Raw genomic sequence first — 19,614 nt, forward strand, 5'->3', positions numbered from 1 at the left:
TGGCTTCATGCTAAAGTGTCTCAGTGCTTTCATAAGTGACAAAAAAAAAAGATTAAATTAAGTTTAATTTTTTTTTTTAAATATACTTATTTCATTGTTAATCTTGTAACTTTAATTTTTTTTTTTTTTTTTAAACTAAAATTGCATATTTTTAAAGTTCCTTCCGGGAAAAATCACATGTAAAATTGACATGGACGGGATGACGTCACCAGGTACGACGCCTTCACATCGTTACGTACCGTGAACTGGCCCGAACCGAACTTCCTCTCGAGAAACCGAATGCTGACGGAAATGAACGAACGCTCTTGCGCAGAATACGTAAGAAGAATTCCGTCCACTGCGTCAAATACTTGGACTCCCAGGTTCTCCATCTCCACCCCCACCCCACCCCCCAGCTGAGACGGGACTTCCGGCGGTCTCGCGGCTGCAGGTGAAGCCCCGCAGGGACTTCCTCTGGACGCTCCGATGCGTTCAGGTGCATTATTTAAAAGCCTAACCCCTGACCCACATCCGGCACGGGCCACTGCGGGCTCGACGTAACCCTCCATCTCCCCTATCCGAGCTTCTGATTGGACGGCAAGTCTCGCGCGGGGACGCGCCGTCGGGGGCACGCTCGCTCCGTGTTTCCAGGAGACTCTCCCGCGTGGCCGCGCCAGCCCCTCGCCCCGCGCTGTGAGAAAGCTTCCGCAGGCGCGCGCCTTTCTGAAATCTGTGTCGGGCGTGCCCGCCAGTGGAATGCGCGCACCCGGCGTCCCCCCCCCCCCGTTCAGCTCGTGTCCGGCGCTAATTGGACGGCACCGCGGATGTAGATTGTAAAATGTAAATACTTGAAGCCGTTTTTGCTGCGTTTAGAAGTTTGTTTGTTTTATTTTGCTTTTGTTGTGTTCACGGACCGGAGGAAATATGAGGATTCTCCCGCAGAGCCTTGAACCCTCTGAGCGATAATCTCATCCCGTTTTCCTGCCGGAGGATGAAACTACTTCTTGGAACAAGTTCATCTCTCCTCGGGGCTGATGGGACACCAAGCGTCCCCTCGTTTCTATGACTTATTCCTCATCGGATCGGAACTTGTTTTTATGTCTTTATTTCAGATTTTTAACTCTTAAACGGGGAGGCTTGTAAACAAAAAAAAACAAAAAAAACAAACAACCTCCGTTTCGATCAAGCTGATTTAATTCGGTTTAATTTGAGGTAGTTTTGTTTGTTTGCGGCCTGGTTCTGGAGGATTACAGCAGAATATTCTCGGTTTTCATGAGCGGAGAAAGAGGCTCCGCGATCTGAGGATCCATCGGAGGCTTATATAAGAAGAGCCGCAATGTATGCGGGACGCAAGAGGAGAAAACCGGTCCAGAGAGCGTGAGTTTGTTTTATTCCTCTATTATTAAGATTTTATAACCCGGTATCACCGGAATAAACGGCCCGGGAGCGACGACAGGTTCTCAATCTAATCCAGAATCCGTGAAGCGTTCAAAAAGACAATTCGTTTTCTTTCTCGCCGAAATTCGTTTTAAATCACACCTTTTGTGTCACATATTTTTATTTCAACCATCTATCTCGTGAAGTTGCGTCACAAGTCAAATGCGTTGCGGGTTATAACGCTGCGGGATTATTGCAGGCCCGCAGCTGCGGCCCGATTTTAACCTTCAGAGCTGTTTTTATTCCCTGAGAATTAACGAAAGTCAAACATGGTTTTTAATTTGTGTTTATTTCATTTTTAATATGGATGGAAGTCTCGTTCTGGCCTCAGAGGGATGTTTATAATTTTTTTTTAATCCGATCGGTTTTATTTAAGACTTTAATGTTTTATTATTCCTACTAAAATCATGAACGTATTTTTTTTTTAAATGTCCCTTCAGGCCTCGCCTGTTTTAAAATCCCAGATTAAACGTCAGATTAACTCCTCAGGTGATGAGAATAAACCCAATAATTTAAAAATAAACTCTGGTTCTGTTTTAGCATCTGCGCCCTCGGGGACTGTTTTTATGTGACGTCACAACCGTCCCAGTTATAAAATAAATAATTTAATTCGTTAGAAATGAAATCCAGTTTGATGTTGGTTGATGTGAACTGGGCCCAGTTCAGTTTAGATGGAGTCTCCATAAAACACAGTTCTGTTGCCCAGGAGTCCGAAACAGGACAATCGGCCCCTGCTCCCATAATCCTCCACGATGACGTCACATCCAGGTTGAATCAAACTCCTCTGGGACTCAGTCCACAGACATGGAATCAGTTTTTTGATTTGTTGTCTCTCTAGCTGCAGTTTTCCAATTCTCAATAATTTTCTATGCTCCCTGTGTCTTTAATGTTCCTGTAAATAAAGATTAATTTGATTTAACTTCAAAAATTACAATAACCCCATTCCAGTCATCTAACACTGAGACACTTATTTTTTTTTATTCATGAAAACAGGTTCCGGTGACTTAAAGAACATAAATGTGAAAGAAATGGTGTCATCTTTGTGTTATTAATATTTTTCTACGCTCCCTGTGACTTCTAAAGATATTGTAAATAAAAAATCGATTTAATTTAAACTTAAAATATGACAATGATCTCATTCCAATCATCCAATACGATCAGGCACTTATTTAATTTTTTATTAATAAAAACTGATGCCGTGACTAAAAGAACATTAATGTGAAAGAACTGTTGTCATATTTGTGCTATTATTATTTATTTTTTGTGAAACCTTTCTTGGTCTTGTTAATGTATCTAAATCCCCCCCAAAATATTTGACTTTAACAATTAAAATCTTAAATCAAATCTGACACCAGAATGTAAAGTTTATTAATTTAATGCCTGGCTCTATACGGTCAGAATCAGAGCCTCAGACCCATACGGTTCCGTTTATTTCGGGCCCCCTCCCTGGAAGCTGACCGTCTCCATTGGTCCCTCAGGGTGAAGCAGCCCCCAGCCGAGGGGGCCAAGTCCAACCCGTCCAAACGGCACCGGGACCGTCTGAACGGGGAGCTGGAGCGTCTGGCCAGCCTACTGCCGTTCCCCGAGGAGGTGACCGCCACGCTGGACAAGCTGTCCATCCTGCGCCTGAGCGTCAGCTTCCTGCGCGCCAAGAACTTCTTCTCTGGTAGGACGCCACTTCCTGCTCTTCATCACGGCCGCCGGTGTCGACCGGGCTTTGATAGTGTTGACAAATACAAATATGAGCACATTGATCAGTATTGATCCACATTGATCCACATTGACGGTGTCGATCACGTGAGCCGGTTTGTGGGGCAGTCGGTGGGTCAGCTTGTCGTTTGCTATGAGCCTCCAATCGATCAATATTAAATCAATGAGCTGCTGTGTGTGTGTGTGTGTGTGTGTGTGTGTGTGTGTGTGTGTGTGTGTGTGTGTGTGTGTGTGTGTGTGTGTGTGTATCACATTCACAGAGAATTTTAAATACTATGAAACAGATTTTAGTTTCTCATCATTTAGTTTCTTATCATTCTGATAAATAAAAACTTATCAGAATGATATTAGCACGTGGCTAGTTAGCATACTCCAGGGGGCGGAGCTTCTCTTTGAATGTTAATCTGCTGTAAAATATAATCAGGAAGCCTCTCAGGGTTTCTGCAATATTCTGTTAAAACAAACCAACCCTTCAAATTAAAAGCGAGCAGAAACCTTAATAAGACTTTTATTGTGGAACTCTGCTGTTAAAGTCTTAATTTATTGTTTTGGTGTTTGTCTTTAAAGTTAAGCTATGTTTTTGTCCAAGTGCATTGTGGTCCGGGACTCGACGGCTCCGACAGGAGAGCGACCCTCGCCTTATTCATATGGTTTCATCCTGGGGGAGGGGGAGGGGGGGCTCCATCTTATGTGTGATGACATCACCTAATCGAAGATGAAGCCTGACTTCCATTAGCGAGTCTGTGCAACGCAGAGCGAATCATCCTTATTTTGGGCGTCGATCTCGACGGCCGTCTGCCGCAGCAGCGCGGCGCCGGTCGCCCCCCCCCCCCCCCCCGCCACCACCACCACCACCACCACATGAATAATTGAGCCAAACCGTGAAGTTTAAAGAATTCATGAAATGGAGGAAGAGCGATGTTTGTTTAAGGCAGCGGCTTCTTCAGACTGGGGGGTGGTGGGCGGGGCTTGGAGAGGGGGATATACTGGATGCAGCGCCGACGATCCGGTCCTGCCTGAAGCTGTGAAAGCATTTTATCGAAGCGTAGAAGAAAGGGAAACAGATCTTCTTTCACGCTTCTGGAGCCGTCGGGTGAAGCGTCGGACGGCGACAGTCGTCCGACGTTCGTCCGACGCCTGTCAGAGTGAATTATCGATGGTGGGTTTCAGTACCAATAGGTCAGAGCGCGGCCGATGGACAAACCCTCTTGTCTAACTGCATTAGCCTACTTCCTGGATGGGCTCTAAGTAATTAACGAGCTCAGGGCTCGGGCATAAAGGAAGCAGCTCCGCCAAGAAAAAGCAGTGGCCCCCGAGGGCCCCGTCGCTCCGTGGCGGAGCGTAAGTTGTTGTTTGCAAACAGATCAGATCCTTCTCGTCAGCGGCGGTCGTCGTCGACGGGGCAGCGAACACGTCGGTGCTGAACAAAGCCCCGGCGAAGCGGGGGTTAATCTGGCTGACGGTATTATCCGGCCCCAGCTGCCAGCAGTGGCCCCGCCCCCCCTCGGAGACGTCGGCTCGCGTCCTCTTCGTGAGGATGCTCACGACTTAAGTATGACTGGATGGATAACCCAGTAAAGGGAACACCCTGGATGACGCGCCAATTAGAAGCCAACTTGGGTTTCTTGGAAATTTCTTGGAAGCCAAGTTGTCTTCCTTTCCCATCATGCCTTGTTCCCACCGGATCCCCTCTGTTTCTGATGTATGACCTTCAGACCTGCCATCATGTGACCACCGGTACTCTCTCGGTTCAAACCCACAACAGACGGGACTACCATTAATCCGTCATATCTTTGTACGGAGCAGCGTTCCGCTTGCTAACTCTTTCAGATAGTCTCTTGTCAACATAGATGGAGATTAGACATAATCCCAACGACTGGGACGGGATTGACTTGAACTGGGCTTCCGGATAAAACTGGAAAAGTGAATATTGTTTCAAGGTCAGGAAGAATCTCCTAGAACCCGGGTGTCAGCGATGCAGCGGGCAGTTTTGAACCATTTTTGGGCCATGAAATGAAAGAGACTCTTGATTTATTGACTTGATTGGTCAGATTTGATTACCTGCCTTCTCTGGGGGGCCTCGCTGGAGGTTTGACTGGGGCCCCAATCGTTGGGAACCATTTCTCGGTATTCCTCCCGATCAGCTGGTGCCTGGAGAGCTTGGATAAATATTTATGTTCTATTTGCTGCGCTGTAAAAAGCTTCGGGCTCTTTTGTCTTCTGGGCTCTTTGGGCACGTCAACATCGTGATAGTAGAAGAAGAATGAATCTTTTACAACCCCCCCCCCCCACATATGGAAAACCGTTTTATAAAAGCACCGCCATACAATGTCGACCATTAATAGACACATGGGGGGCAACTCCACCACCACCACCATCGGATCGGGACGTGGAAGCAGGAACTGAATTATGTAGAACTAGATCAAGTCGTCCTTATTGTTGGCGCTAAAGGTGGATCCCTTTAAGCCCCGCCTACCAGATGTTTTTGTTTACCTTCCCGTCGGTAAACACGTCAATTCATCCGCACACGTCAAGGCCAGTAACGGCGTTGGAATTCCGTCGATGCTTCTGTGACGGGCGAGAAGCTGCCAAACGAGCTGGGGAAGCGGTCGGACGTATTTGCGGCCGTCGTCGCCGCCGCAGCAGCCGCACCAGGATTGGTTACGTAAGCCGTGTTGCTGCAGTTAAAGCCTTGTGACATACATGATACCCGTCACTGCGTGGCTGTGGGTGGGTGGGCGGGTAGATGGGGGGGGGGCGTTTGGGGGCGGGATGCTGCCACCCCTCCCCCCACTTCCTGTAGGTCATCTATCTGCGCTCAAATGTAAGTCAGAGCTAACTGGGCTACACCATCAGCAGTTGGGTCGTCCCTTCATGACGACCCCCCCTCCCTCCCTCAATCGCTCCGCCCCTCCCCACGCCCGTCCTTCCCTCCGTCCTTCCCCCGTAGAGCTTAACCCCCCCCTCCCCCCCCCCCCAGCGCCACTGATCACGGCACAGCCCGGCAAGGAATGCAGGCCACCAAAGGCAGAACCTGGTAATCAGTAGTGACCCCCACCACCACCACCACCTTTACCCCCCCCCCCCAACCCAAATCCTGGCACTCCTCCTCCTCCAGATCGCCCCTCATAAGCAAATATGCAACCATGTGATCTTGAAAACCTCGGGAGACACAAAAGCAGCACCGGGTGCGTGCCCCCCCCCCCCCACACACACACACACGCTACCCCCTACCCCCCCTGCATTAGCGGCTGCGTGTTCATGTTCAGCCTCTGCATGTGTCGCTGTAAGTGTGTGTGTTGCGTGCATCCATGTGTGTGTGTCGGTGTGTGTGGGGGTGGTGTGTGTGTGTGTGTGTGTGTGTGTGTGTGTGTGTGTGCATCGCGTGTTCATGTACTGCAGAGTTTGGTGGGGGGGAGTCAGGCTGGGGTGGGAGGGGGGATGAAGGAGTTCTATATTTACTTACTTCCATTCACACTGTGGTAGAACAATTAACACACAGACACACACTCAGTGTGTGTGTGACATAGATAGATAGATAGATAGATAGATAGATAGATAGATAGATAGATAGATAGATAGATAGATAGATAGATAGATAGATAGATAGATAGATAGATAGATAGATAGATGATTGATTGATTGATTGATTGATTGATTGATTGATTGATTGATTGATTGATTGATTGATTGATTGATTGATTGATTGATTGATTGATTGATTGATTGATTGATTGATTGATTGATTGATTGATTGATTGATTGATCGATTGATCGATTGATTGATTGATAATAGATAGATAAATTGATGGTTTTTTTCGCTGCCCGTTTGTCATGTTGGATCTGTCAGTTGGCCCCGGGGCCGGCTGTGGCCCCTCCAGAAGACGTCTGCGGCCCCCTTTCTGTAGCTCTGCAGCACATCCACAAAAATCTGAAGAATCAGTGCGACGCCACGAAGCGAAGACGACGCCGTCGAGTCGAGATCCTGGAGGGCGACGCCCACAATGTGACCAAACGAGTCGCCATTTTTATGTCGTTTTTATGTCACACCATGAACACAATTTGAAGAAATGATTTTTCCGCTATCTTTGACGCTGATTTATGTTAAACAGAAGCGCGCTTGGAATGCCAGGCTGTTGTCGCTGATGGCGTCGCCTCCGGGCGCCGCCTGGCGACGCCTCGTAAAGCGTGGAACGGATGTAAATGTTTCATTACGTTCGCTTGAAGCCGCTGAAGCCTGATAACCAGATCTGCTCTTTGTCCACTGTGATGGCCCACTTCTGCTCTGGATCACGCCGCCGCCGCTCACCTGTGTGAGGAGGAGGGGGGAAGACGCCATCGGTAGCATGTGATGCAACATTGGCCCCCGTCCTGCTGGATTATGTCACGCGTCGCTCCCAGCATCCCTCAGAAAGTCGATCCGACGCGTCTCGATGGGAATAAGGTCAGGGGGGCGTCCGGCCGAAGCGGCGTCTCGTGTGTAGGTGGCCACGCCCACTTGCGATCTGTGGTGTCTGCTCCAACACTCCTGACCCCGCCCCCTTATTAACCCCACAGACAACAAAAGCCCTGACCAAGAACCCCAGTCGCCCCAATCATGTCAGACGTCACCTTCAGGGTCAGAGGTCATCACGGGTCACGGCGCGGCGCATCGGTTGGGGTCAGAGGTCAATGTGCTTGACCACCACCCGTCAAGAGAGTCGGCGGTAGAACGGATGATGATGTCGTGTTAGCCGCAGCTAGCGTTGGCGCACGCTGAGGCTAGCTATTAGCATTAGCAACCTAGCATAGACAAGGAAAGGTTTGGAAGTTTAGGAAGCCGAGTTAGAAGGATGGAAGAATAAAACGTTCCAACGTCACACTGGGAATCCTGAACAGCTGGGGCCAACAGCCAATCAGCAGCTGGGAGGTGGGGCAACGGGGAGGGGGAGGAGCTTGGCGAGTGGTGGCGCATGAGTGGATAAAAATCAAGCTTTAGAAATAGAAAATGAACGTAAGATCGTATTTCTCTGTTGTTTCATAACTACTGGATCACTCTAAATAATCCCCCCCCCTCTCGCCCCCCTCCCTCTCTGCAGTCACCCTGGACGGTCAGAACGGGGCGACTCCGGCCGGTGGGGGCGGTGATGACGGGAAAACAGGAGCAGCGCTGGAGGCCAGGATCCCTGAAGGCGACCTGCTGCTGGAGGTCAGTTCCTTCTTCTCTGCTTCCTCAGATCATCTGGACCCCGCCCATTTTTAGTCATGTGACCAGAATCTATTTGGGTCAACGATGGGACGAATCAGGGTTCTGGATGCTGATCTGATCTGAAATGTGATCGTTTGAAGGCGGTTGTTTATCGAACGGATCAGATGCTGCTTCCAACTGGTATTAAATAGTCGGGAGACGACATTCCTGGGGGGTGGTTTTTTTGGGGGGGGGGGTCTTTTTTATATATTTGGGGTTTTCTCTTTCATTCTCACTTCTCAAAGTCCGGTTAGTTCAGAAAAGTCGATCTCCGGACCCGTTTTCCGTCCAGGAGAAGAAGAACCTCTCCTGCTTCCCATCGGTTTTCCGGCTGCCAGATCTTTTTGGGATCTGCCGGAGTCGCTGATTTTCCAGTCCAGTTCTTCCCAATGTGCATCACACTGGCATTCCAGGGGAGAGGAGAGGAAACAGCCTGACCGCCGTCCCCCCGACCCGACCGGGGAGGTTTCATTATGATGATCTGCTCGCCTCCCCCAATCCAGCCAGTAATGAGACGTGAAAGCTCATTTGGAGAAGAAGAAGAGTTCCGAAGGCAGTTTGTTTGCAAATTGAAGACGGCGGATTAACCGTCAAACCATCAATGATTCAGTCGGGGGGGGGGGCACGAAGGAAAAAGTTGCAGATCTTAATTATCTTTTAATTATCTTAATTATCTTTGAGCGGTTTAGTTGTTGTGGAAACAAACAGGAGTTGAATCCACCGCTAGTGAGAAGACGTGGCTCCGCCCCCTTCATTAGTTATGCGTGTTTACAGACGCAGAATCGTTCACATCTGGATGTTTGTGTTTTTTGTGGTGACAAAATGAAGTGACGTCTCTCCAGCGTGAGTCATTCCTGAAAGCTGCAATCTGATTGGCTGAAGGAATGAATGCCCTACATATGGATGTGTGTGTGTGTGTGTGTGTGTGTGTGTGTGTGTGTGTGTGTGTGTGTGTGTGTGTGTGTGTGTGTGTGTGTGTTTGTTTACTGAATGTGTGTGCGTTGAGGCGGAATGTTGGACCAGCTGTTTCCCTTCAAAGAGAAACAATTAACCTGCTTCATTACCTCCTTAACGCGCTTCCTCCTCTCCTTCCTTTTCCTTTCCTTTGATTCCTTTCCTTTCCTTCTGAATTTCTTTTTGAACACAAGCTGACTTCTTTTCCTTTGTCTAATTTCTTGTTTTTCTGTGTTGGGGTTGGTTTTGACCATCTGATGATTGTAGAACAGGATGTGTCTGTCGTCTGTCTGATGACTCATCATTGACTGTAATGACGTGTCGTTGATCTGCAGGCTCTCAACGGATTCGTCCTGGTCATCACCGCCGGCGGGACCATCTTCTACTCGTCTCACACCATCCAGGACTACCTGGGCTTCCACCAGGTGCTGCAGCCTTTACACCGTCTCATGCTGCTTGTATTTCTGCAGGATTCGACTCTCTGGAGGCGAAAGTACCGCCAAACATCAAACAAGGCTCTGCTTCAGCCATTAATGCATCAGCAGGCGGCGTCTCAGGGGTCTGGTTGTTGGGCTCCTTCCTGTGTGGTGCAGCGTCCGAGCCTCGAACGCCGGTGCAGAGCCTCCGTCTATTTATAGCCTGGCCTTTTTGCTAAACCAGCGGGCGTAGCGGCGAGCTGCAGCGACTAACACGTCCACGCCTCAGCGCTCAGCTGAGCAGCACGCGCACAGACAGCCGGCTCCACCTGTGTGGCCTTCAAAGACCGTTAGCATTGCCTTTAGGAGTTTTACCAAGCACAAGGAATATTAATGGAGTCATTTATGCTCCATATCACCCTCTGTACTCACACAACATGCAGCAGCTCGTAGCATCGATGCTAAATATCAAGATAAACCTTTAAATCTAGCGATTCTGCGTGTAGCGTAGAAGTGTCGCAGGTCGTTGTGACTAATTTTCCCTCCAGATGGATTTTCCCGCCTTTAACTTGTGCTTTCCAAACGATTCCTCCTCAGACGGACGTGATGCACCAGAGCGTGTACGAACTGGTCCACACCGAGGACCAGCAGGAGCTCCGGAGGAACCTGCACTGGGCCCTGAACCCTCCGGCGGCGGCCGCGTCCGCCGTCAGCCAGGACTCCCCCCGAGGTGAAGGTTAGCTGAGATAATGTAGGTTAGCATCAGACCATTAAACGCACACAGTTTGCCTGCTAGCTTTAAGACCATCCTCAGGCCGGGTCACATGACCCGGTAATCAGCGTGGCTTATAAGGTGAAGTGGTCCCAGCTCTGTATTTGGGCTTTAAGATGCTTATGTGTGTGTTTAGGATAATACCTGTTTCCCCTTTAGTGCTGGCGCTAATGCCGACAAGAGAAACGACTCTTAGTTCACATTCCAGGAAAGATTTTCCCAAGTTGACCTGAATTTACGTAACATTCACTAATTTATAGACTCAAAGTCATATTTTATTCCAATACTTGTGGACCCACAGAGGTGGAACCGGACAGCAGCTCCTCTTTGCTCACCTACAAACCCGAACAGCTTCCTCCAGAGAACTCCTCCTTCCTGGAGAGGAACTTCATGTGTCGCTTCCGCTGCCTGTTGGACAACTCATCCGGCTTCCTGGTAGGTTTAGCGGGTCTCTGCAAAGTCCAGGTTCCCAGTGGAGTCTTACCAGACCGGATTATGAGCGTTCCTTTCCCGGACAGGCGCTGAACATCCAGGGCAGACTCAAGTTTCTACACGGCCAGAACCAGCGGCAGGAAAACGGAGGGAAGGTCCCGTCTCAGCTCGCTCTGTTCGCCATCGCCACACCCCTGCAGCCGCCGTCCATCCTGGAGATCAGGACCAAGAACATGATCTTCAGAACCAAACACAAGCTGGACTTCACGCCATTGGCCTGCGATGCAAAGTAAGAATAACGGGAAGCAAGAGACCCAACTCAGACTCCGTGTGAACCGGTGTTAAAGGTTGAACCTGTCTTGTGATCCAGAGGGAAGATCGTGTTGGGGTACACGGAGGCGGAGCTGCGGGTTCGAGGGTCCGGCTATCAGTTCATCCACGCGGCGGACATGTTGTACTGCGCCGAGAACCACGTCAGAAGTAAGTAAAGGATTAACTTCAAGGTAAAAGTTCCACACTGTTCCAAAAAGTTCCGAATAAGTTTTTCTTATGCTTATTTTACCGACATAATTAGACTTGGATTCAGTCTTGTCATAAAAAAAGTTCTGATCCTGGTCAGAGAGTTCAGACAGCTTCCACGCGTAATCCCGCGGGATTACGGAGCAGATTGAACAAAGCTGCAAGAGCCGTCAGGAGGAGAGGAAGGGATCCACAAACCCAGCGAATGAGCAACGCATCGGAGATGATCCACGCAGAAGCAAACAAAAAAAACAGACAAGCGCTTCAGAGGTCAGGTGACCGCTGGTCAGTGTCGTTAAACGGAGACGTCAAAGCGCATTGAGCCTCCTGGCTGTTGATCTCCTCCCCCAGACGAGACAGGAGTCGGTTGGCGGCGGTCGCTTCAACGGTTCTCATGACAAACATTGAAAAAACAAAGGCGGAAAACCACCTGAGAGGAATCAGAAGCGTCAGGATGCGCAAGTTTAGGCAGCAGGAAGACTCTAAAAATCACTTTAAGGCGGTTCGTTCACCTGATGTTGCCTGCTTTCCACGTGAAGTAGATGAAATGTGAATCTGATGTCTGAGTGTTTCCTGTGTTTGCAGTGATGAAGACAGGAGAAAGTGGTCTGACTGTGTTCAGGCTCCTCACCAAGGAGAATCGATGGAAGTGGGTCCAGGCTAACGCCAGGCTGGTATACAAGAACGGCAAACCGGACTACATCATCGCCACCCAGAGGCCTCTTCTGTATGTTCCTGTCTGGTTTTAAGTTTCTTCAAACAATGGGGGGACAAATAAAAGCTTCCAGGGTGTTTAGTAGTTTATATGAAGAAGGAAGTGTGTATAGTTTCCTGTTTTTACCCATTTGTGCCTGTAGGAAGGTAAAACCCAAAGTTGCAACCCACAAGGGCATTGTTGTTCTTGCTGTGGTGATGTTCTGGATTAAACCCAGTCGTTTGTCTCCCCAGGGACGAGGAGGGTGGTGAACACTTACGGAAGCGCTCCATGCATCTCCCCTTCACCTACGCCACCGGCGAGGCGCTGCTCTACCAGTCCACCCACCCCATCGCTGGTTTCAGGGACGAACATCACGAGAAAAACGGCAACAAGTCGAAGAAGACCCGGACGGACCGGCTGGCGAGGGACGGTCTGGACCCGGGTTCTCTTCTGGGGGCGCTCATGAGTCAGGACGAGTCGGTGTATGTCTGCCAGCCCGCCCTGGAGCCCAAAATGTCCTTCCACAGCAGCTTCTTCGCAGACCAGATGGGCCTCGCCGACTCCGAACCGTCCAGCCTCCATCGGAGCTGGAACGCACCTGCCAACGGCGTCCTGGGTCCTGGGATCACGCAGCTGCCTGCGAGCGCCAGCTTTGACCCGCTGTTGGCCACTCTGGACTCCCTGTCCCTGGAGGGGCAGGGGGTGGTGGATTTGGAGGACGGGGGTTGCTCCAACGGGGAGTTGTTCGGAGCTCTGGAAGGGTTGGGGCTGAGCGCCGAGGACTTGGAGCTGCTGCTGCTGGACGAGCGGATGATCCGAGTGGAGATGGACCCGGAACGCGTGCCCACCTTGGAAGACCTGCTGACCAACGACGAGATCCTGTCGTATATCTACGACACAATCGAGGGGAAGATTGACGGAACGGTACCTCCCAGCACCTCCTCAGCAACAACCACCACCATCGCTCTTCCTACAAGTCATCCCGAGACTGACTCTCATGTACAAATGCAGTTCCCCCACCATAAGCCCCCAGTGGCGGAGCAGGCTCCCATCCTCCAGCTCTCCCAGCAGATGCAAAACCACCTCAGCATGAGATCCAACAAGGCGGTGCAGGGCTGGAGCCAGCAGGGGGAGCGTTTGACCAACGGGATGGTCAACGGAGACCTGTTCGGCCACAATCAACCAATCCCCAACGGGCAATGGGGGGCCCAAGAAATTCTAGCCAACACTGGGGTCCCGCTGGAACACTATGACACACAACTGACTCTGTTCAATGGTAAAACCTCAGAAGGGGACGGCGCCCTTCATCAGCGCTACCTTCAGCCCGGGAAGGAGGACCTTCTCTCACAGCAGTGCCACGCCAAACACAAGGCGTCCAACCTCAACGGACTTCACGGCGTCGCCAACGGTGCCGAGCATCCATGCGGAAAGACTCTCTGGGAGGACTACGACTTCAGCCAGACTGTGGGCGGCAGCCAGAAACCTTTGACCAACGGCCCTCTGGATCCTTCCATGGATTATAGCATGTCTGATGTCAACAGCGCGGATTATACCGTCGGCGGCACCTCCTTGTTCGGGAGGAGAGGAGCCGAGTCAGCGGTTCCATCATTCCAGCAGCAGGAGCAGATCCCGGTCCCGTTGGTCCAGGTCATCTCCAGCCTGTCCCAGTGCCCTCCCCCTCCTCCCAACGCCTCCTTGGAGCAGATCCTGGGTGGGGTGGGCAAATCTTGCCGGCAGATGGAGCACTACGGAATGGTGACCCCTGAGAACCCGAACGGTCACTGTCCCAATAAGGTGAGATCCCCAGAGACGAGGACCAAAGACGAGTGTATCCTAATAAACGGTATCCGTCAGCATGAAATCCATTGATTCAGTTTGGGAATTTCGTACCTGTGAAGAGTTTACCAATGTCTGATATGTCCAGAATGCAACACAAGCCGTTTCAAAAGGTTTGGCCTCAAGATGATTGTATTTACTTTTAGGTATTTATAACGTAACCTGGCTTTTACTAATTCTCTCTAGTTACCTGAGTTGTCTTCAACATTCCTGACGTTATTCCCGTTTTTCCGTAATTGTACAGAAAAATGAATTTTGGAATAGTACAATGGAAAAATTGGAATTGTACAAGATGAAAAAATATATATACAGTATTTTCCGCACTATAAGGCGCACTGGACTTTAAGGCGCACCTTCAATGAACGACCTGTTCTATAACCTTTTCATATATGAGGCGCACTGGATTTTAAGGCGCACTCGCGGTTTTTTGAGAAAATTAAAGGCTTTTAAGTGCGCCTTATAGTGCATTAAATACTGTATATATAAATAAATGAGAAACAATGACGAAGAATTCTGGACTTTATTTCCTACATGAACCACATTCCTGTTTAATGGAATTACGCAGGGAAAACATGGAACCTTCCCATTGGAGGAAATTAAACCTTCAGCCAGCTGTCTTCATTCTCTGTCTTGATTCTCTGTCTTTATCCTCTGTCTTTATTCTCTTGTGTGCAGATGGGTCCGTATGTCCTACCCAATCGCAACGGAGTGGCGCCCCCTGCTGTCCAGCTGCCCATCCCCGAGACTCTGTCCGGCCTGCCGGACCCCCCAGCCACCGGATTCTACCTCTGACCTCTGACCCAGAACAGTCAGACACTGAAAACACACAATGACTGGACCAGCCTTACACACTTAGAAAACACAACACACACACACACACATACCGCTGACTAAACGTAGGCCTGTTCTTTCTCGCATTTTGAGTTTGTAATGTCTCTGTGGTCGCCGGGGGAGGGGTCTCACGTCTTATTATCATATCAGTCCTTTGTTTACAACGATGCAGTGAAGAGAGTTTTTAAAGCAGATGAGCGTTCAGATACAAATATCAGTCGATCAAATAAGCCGATCAATACCGCCGATCGATCAGGACGGGTATTTTATATTCAGTGGATTATCGTCTGGCTCAGCAATGGATATTAAAGTTAAAAAATTATGGATAATTTCTTGAGAAATTACAGAACATGTGATAAGAAACAAATAAACAAACAAATAAAAGACAGTATCACATCATTTTCGTCTGTAGGAACTTTAAATTCCCATTTGTATCTGAATGCACCACGGGCGGAATTTTATTTTTTTCAGGTTTCTGTTTCCGACAGCCGCTCCTAGTTTTCCGTCAACAGAATGTAATTCAGTTCAGTTGTTTCTTTGTTGGACTCAACTATGAGATTAATCTATATGTGTTTGAAAACAGTCTAGAATATGGAGATTAGGAAAATCCCGCACTTTATTTCAATGCAGACGTCAGGGATCCTGGTTTTCTTTGAAACGACTCACACAAAACGGAGCAGTTTTGCATTTTTTATTCTTATTTCGGAGGCACATTTCAGGTGATGTTTAATGTCCTCACAAGCACAAACGTTTCTGTACCACTGTTAGTGTCCTGATTTCCATCTTCCTCCACTTGAATTATTATTTTTGATGTTTATAAGTTTCTTTAATTTTGTTCAAACGGACTTCATTAGAAGGAGCAAATTTAATTTCCTGTATTTATTCATGTCCTCCTGGAAAGAATTGTCCGTGAGGTGTGAGACGTACTCTGTGTGGGAAAAAAAAAAGAAAACGGAATGCTTTCGCAGAGCAAAGGTCGCACCGGGAGAATCTGTGAAATAATCTCACGGGGTCAATCCAGACAATCCGAACGGGAGATTTTTTAAGGGATGAATCTGACATAGGATGGAAAACGCGTGAAGACGTTCCCAGAATGTGAACGTGGATGATGTGTTAGATATTTCCAGAACAGTTCCAGAATGGCAAACGCGTGAATAAAAAAACCAAATGTGAGAAATAAAGGAGATCAGAAGATGAAGTTCTGAATGTTTCTTGTACATAAATAGCAGGAATTTCTGGGAAAACGACAAGAGTAGAATTATTTCACCGAGAAGAGATGCTGAAAAGAGATTTCCGTACGTAACCGTTGGTAATAATATAATTGTTCCGTGTTTTATGTTGGAATGGGAAAAAGTCGTCGGAATGGACTCGCCACCCCCCCCATTTTCTTTTTACTGACATGTTTGCTGTATTTAAAAAAAAGATTGAGCAATGTGAAGAAGACTCCGACCGCCGCAGGTGTGTAGATAGTTTTACATCCCGTCACTCGTTCCAAGCACTATTTTTTAAAACATTTGCTTATCAAACTCCTTCGTTGATGCTTTTTTGTCTTTTCTTTTTTTTAAAATTGTAAATAAACCGTCTCGTCACAAACGCTGGATTTAAAAAACGGTGCCATACAACCGAGACGCGCCACGCAGGCGATACTAAAGTTGGAGGGTTTCGTTTTCCGGTCTCGTGTTTAGCCACATTAACGGGGCGCGGTGCGAGTGTCGCCCTCCGTCCTGCATTCAGGTGTTCTGATCTGAAGGATTTTTTTTTTTCCATCACGAGTGGAATCTCTCTTTCTGAGCCCAGTTTTGTATCCACAGAGGTTCCTGTCAGATACCTCCTGTGGACTAGCTGACATGTTCAGGTGCTACGTGCAGCATTTTCATGTCAATAAATCATTGCCACATTAAACCTGAAGCGTCTGTTTCATTGCTGGAGGAATCTGAGGAAACCTGAACGCACCAGGTTCACTAAATTTTATTAACCCTTGCATGCACAAGTTACCAATATGTCCATTCTTACACAAGTGGGGTAACAAAGACCCTAATTAATCCATCTGCCTGCACTCCACTGGGGTTTTGGCTGCCATGTTGGACAAGGGCACTATTCACCCCTTCCCTTTTTCTTCTGTCAGGCCACCTTACTCATCATCTTCATCACTTTGTTTCCTCCCATGTCCTCCCAGTCAGGCACTGGAATCAGATCTGGAATCTTTGGAGGTTCCCTCACCCAAACCAACATCTGTTTCTCTATATATCAACACTGACCTCATCACAGGAACACAACAACAGTACAAGCCCTAGTATCACTACACACACCAGAACTACCACTCCTCCCTGAAATAGTCCCTGTTTCCTCTGCAGCCTTGTTACCTGGAATAAATGAATTTTATTCTGATTTCTGTTCTTTTGAAGGTAAAATATCGTGAGGATAGAGATTGAATATTCCAAATGTCAGACTTTAGAGGGCATTTCTAAAAAAAAAGATATAGAATATCTTCGTCTAATCTAGCTGATAACACGTCTCCATTAAATTTGCTTTAAAATAAAGCGTTCCTATTTTAAACCTAAAGAGGAAATAAGATGGTCGGCCCGAGGCCTCCTAGTCCTGGAATATCAAACCAGGAAGGAAACAACTCCTCACCTTTTGCCGGGGGCGGGAGAAGATGCGGGTGGGGGTGAGGAAGAGGAGTCCTGTGAAGCTACCGTGGATTCTTGTTCACGTGGAAACGTGGGAATTCTGACCTGATTATTTTCCTCTAACAGGAGGTGTGGAGACAGATGTCAGGAGGAAGCCAGTCTGAGTCTCCTGAGGGTGAACCGTTGAGTTCCAGGGAGTGAGGGTGGATGGGAGGGGGGGGGGGTGTTTAGAAGCATCTTTTCTTAATTTAGTCTAACAGGCAGAAGAAAGAAGGACGGGATGGAGCAGATGTGTTCAGTGGATGATGACTGCCGGAGGAGGAACCTGAACGCATCATTTGACCCCCCCCAGGTCTGACACCAACGCCCACAAACACATCATCCATATACACCGTCAACTACCGAGCGGTTACCTCGTGTCGGTATTCTGTGGCTCCCTCTGTTGTTCATTTCAGGTATTACACAATCTCCAATGACTAGAAGATGACGTCATAAACAATCTACCTGTTATTCCCAAACGAGCCTTTAGATGGCGGTAGCATACAGGAAGTGTTCAGTGATTGGCGGAAACATGGAACAAGTTGTTTCACCTCATGTCCAGAAATAAATTCAGCTTGAATGAAGAATGAAATGTTGATCATTCCATCTTCAATTTAATTCTGGAATGACCTAAATGTTGGGATGGAATGCTGGATCCAGGCGGGAATCTGGTCCGGTCTGCTGGCCTGGTGTTCATGGAGGTGATCTATAGCAGGACAGCGTCTCAGGGACGACGATAATTCAGGTGGGGGCCGGACAGGAGCGAGACGGATGTCGGCCATCAGTCACTGCAGGAGGCCAGTTTCTCCTCGTCGCTGTCACCCTACTAAAAAAAATAAAATAAAGACCCCAGAACACAGGAACGGCATTTGAACACCAATGGTTGTCGCTATGGAAACTACATTTTATCAATTTTATTTCATTATATCTGATTCTCTATCAATATCTTGATTGGTTGCAGCAGATTTGTGTTCATCTTGATAATTAAATTGGATCATTTGATCCGATGCGGATCGAGTGATGCAGTACCGTTGGAAGTCATTGGGGGGCGATGTGGAGGTGAGAAGAAATTAGAAATAAGAATTTTTTTCAGTGAAATTATCGAAAACTTTAATTTTTAAAAAAATTTCGCGCGTGAACTTTTTGTGAACAAAACTTGTGAATTCTGAAAGATTCAGAAACAAATTCACGACGAAGTGATGAATAAAACTTTTTGTTGTTGTTTTGTTTCGGTGTTCAATTGTTTGCAGTCTTACACGAAATCTCATGAACACATTTCCATGAAACTCTTCAGAAAGTTGAGTCCAGGCCTAGAAAAGACCCTCTTACTTTTTAATCCAGGTCTGAACTCTAAATAAAAGGTCGGACCCAAATATGATTTCTCTTTTTATTTAACAGTGACTTTTTTAAAAAAAAAAAAAATAATAATTTTAATTTATTTTTTAAAGAATGCATCAATGTTGTTCAGAAAATCTGACTGATTTTCTAGGGAACCTGCAAAATTTTTAGTGATTCAGATTCAATTCCGGTAGATTTAAAATATTCTGCTGGGAATAAATTAAAAATTTTGAGTTTGATTGAATTAAGAAACTTACCGGAGGGGGTCGGTTCTGGTCCACCGGGGCTTTAACAATACATACATTATGTGTGGCTAATAAAGGTCAATGAATTGAATCGAGGAGAGAGAGAGGGAGGGAGGGAGGGAGGGAGACGGGGGAGGGATGGAGGGGAGGGCCGGGGGAGGGAGCGGGAGGGAGGGAGACCCTGGCGCACAGCATCAGAGAGGGAGGCTGGACCGGGAACAATAGAGAGGAACGAAGCCAGCCCCGGAACGCCAAACAAACGGAGAAAGGAACCGAGCCGGGGGGGGGGGCGCCTACCGGACAACATGTGAGGAATACCGACGGGAGGATTTTCCCGACCGGAGGGCTTCGTTTGTCTCGTCCTTTGTCGGCGGATCGCGTCCGACCGGATTCCGGTATGAACCCCGCAGAAGCGGCCGAGGAGGCGCCCAGCGACCCCGACACCGATGCCTTCTACAAAACAGGTAGGAAGGCCCCCTGTCCTCCCCCCAAACAACGCAAGTGAGGTGAATGTCACCCCCACCCCCCCCCGAGCCGTCTGGACGGGCATGT

The 19,614-nt window shown here is 48.2% G+C and overlaps 2 protein-coding genes across 2 annotated transcripts in view; both read left to right on the forward strand.

Annotated features, from left to right (window-relative positions):
* The first annotated feature begins 894 nt into the window (after positions 1 to 894).
* Positions 895 to 16,700, forward strand: LOC137605364 (aryl hydrocarbon receptor-like). Its single transcript, XM_068330009.1, has 11 exons — positions 895 to 1,356; positions 2,895 to 3,082; positions 8,205 to 8,314; positions 9,643 to 9,732; positions 10,321 to 10,453; positions 10,797 to 10,930; positions 11,014 to 11,216; positions 11,298 to 11,407; positions 12,032 to 12,173; positions 12,395 to 13,937; positions 14,655 to 16,700. The coding sequence occupies exons 1-11, from the start codon at positions 1,316 to 1,318 to the stop codon at positions 14,769 to 14,771; spliced, it is 2,811 nt and encodes a 936-aa protein (XP_068186110.1). The 5' UTR covers positions 895 to 1,315; the 3' UTR covers positions 14,772 to 16,700.
* A 2,583-nt stretch (positions 16,701 to 19,283) lies between these two features.
* LOC137605427 (kalirin-like) overlaps positions 19,284 to 19,614 on the forward strand; it is a 66,262-nt gene continuing 65,931 nt past the window's right edge. Inside the window, 1 exon segment of the mRNA XM_068330111.1 lies at positions 19,284 to 19,526. Within this exon segment, the coding sequence (XP_068186212.1) occupies positions 19,460 to 19,526 (67 nt within the window). The 5' untranslated portion in view covers positions 19,284 to 19,459.

The sequence above is a fragment of the Antennarius striatus genome, chromosome 12 (assembly GCF_040054535.1).
Source record: "Antennarius striatus isolate MH-2024 chromosome 12, ASM4005453v1, whole genome shotgun sequence".
Taxonomy (NCBI): Eukaryota; Metazoa; Chordata; class Actinopteri; order Lophiiformes; family Antennariidae; genus Antennarius; species Antennarius striatus.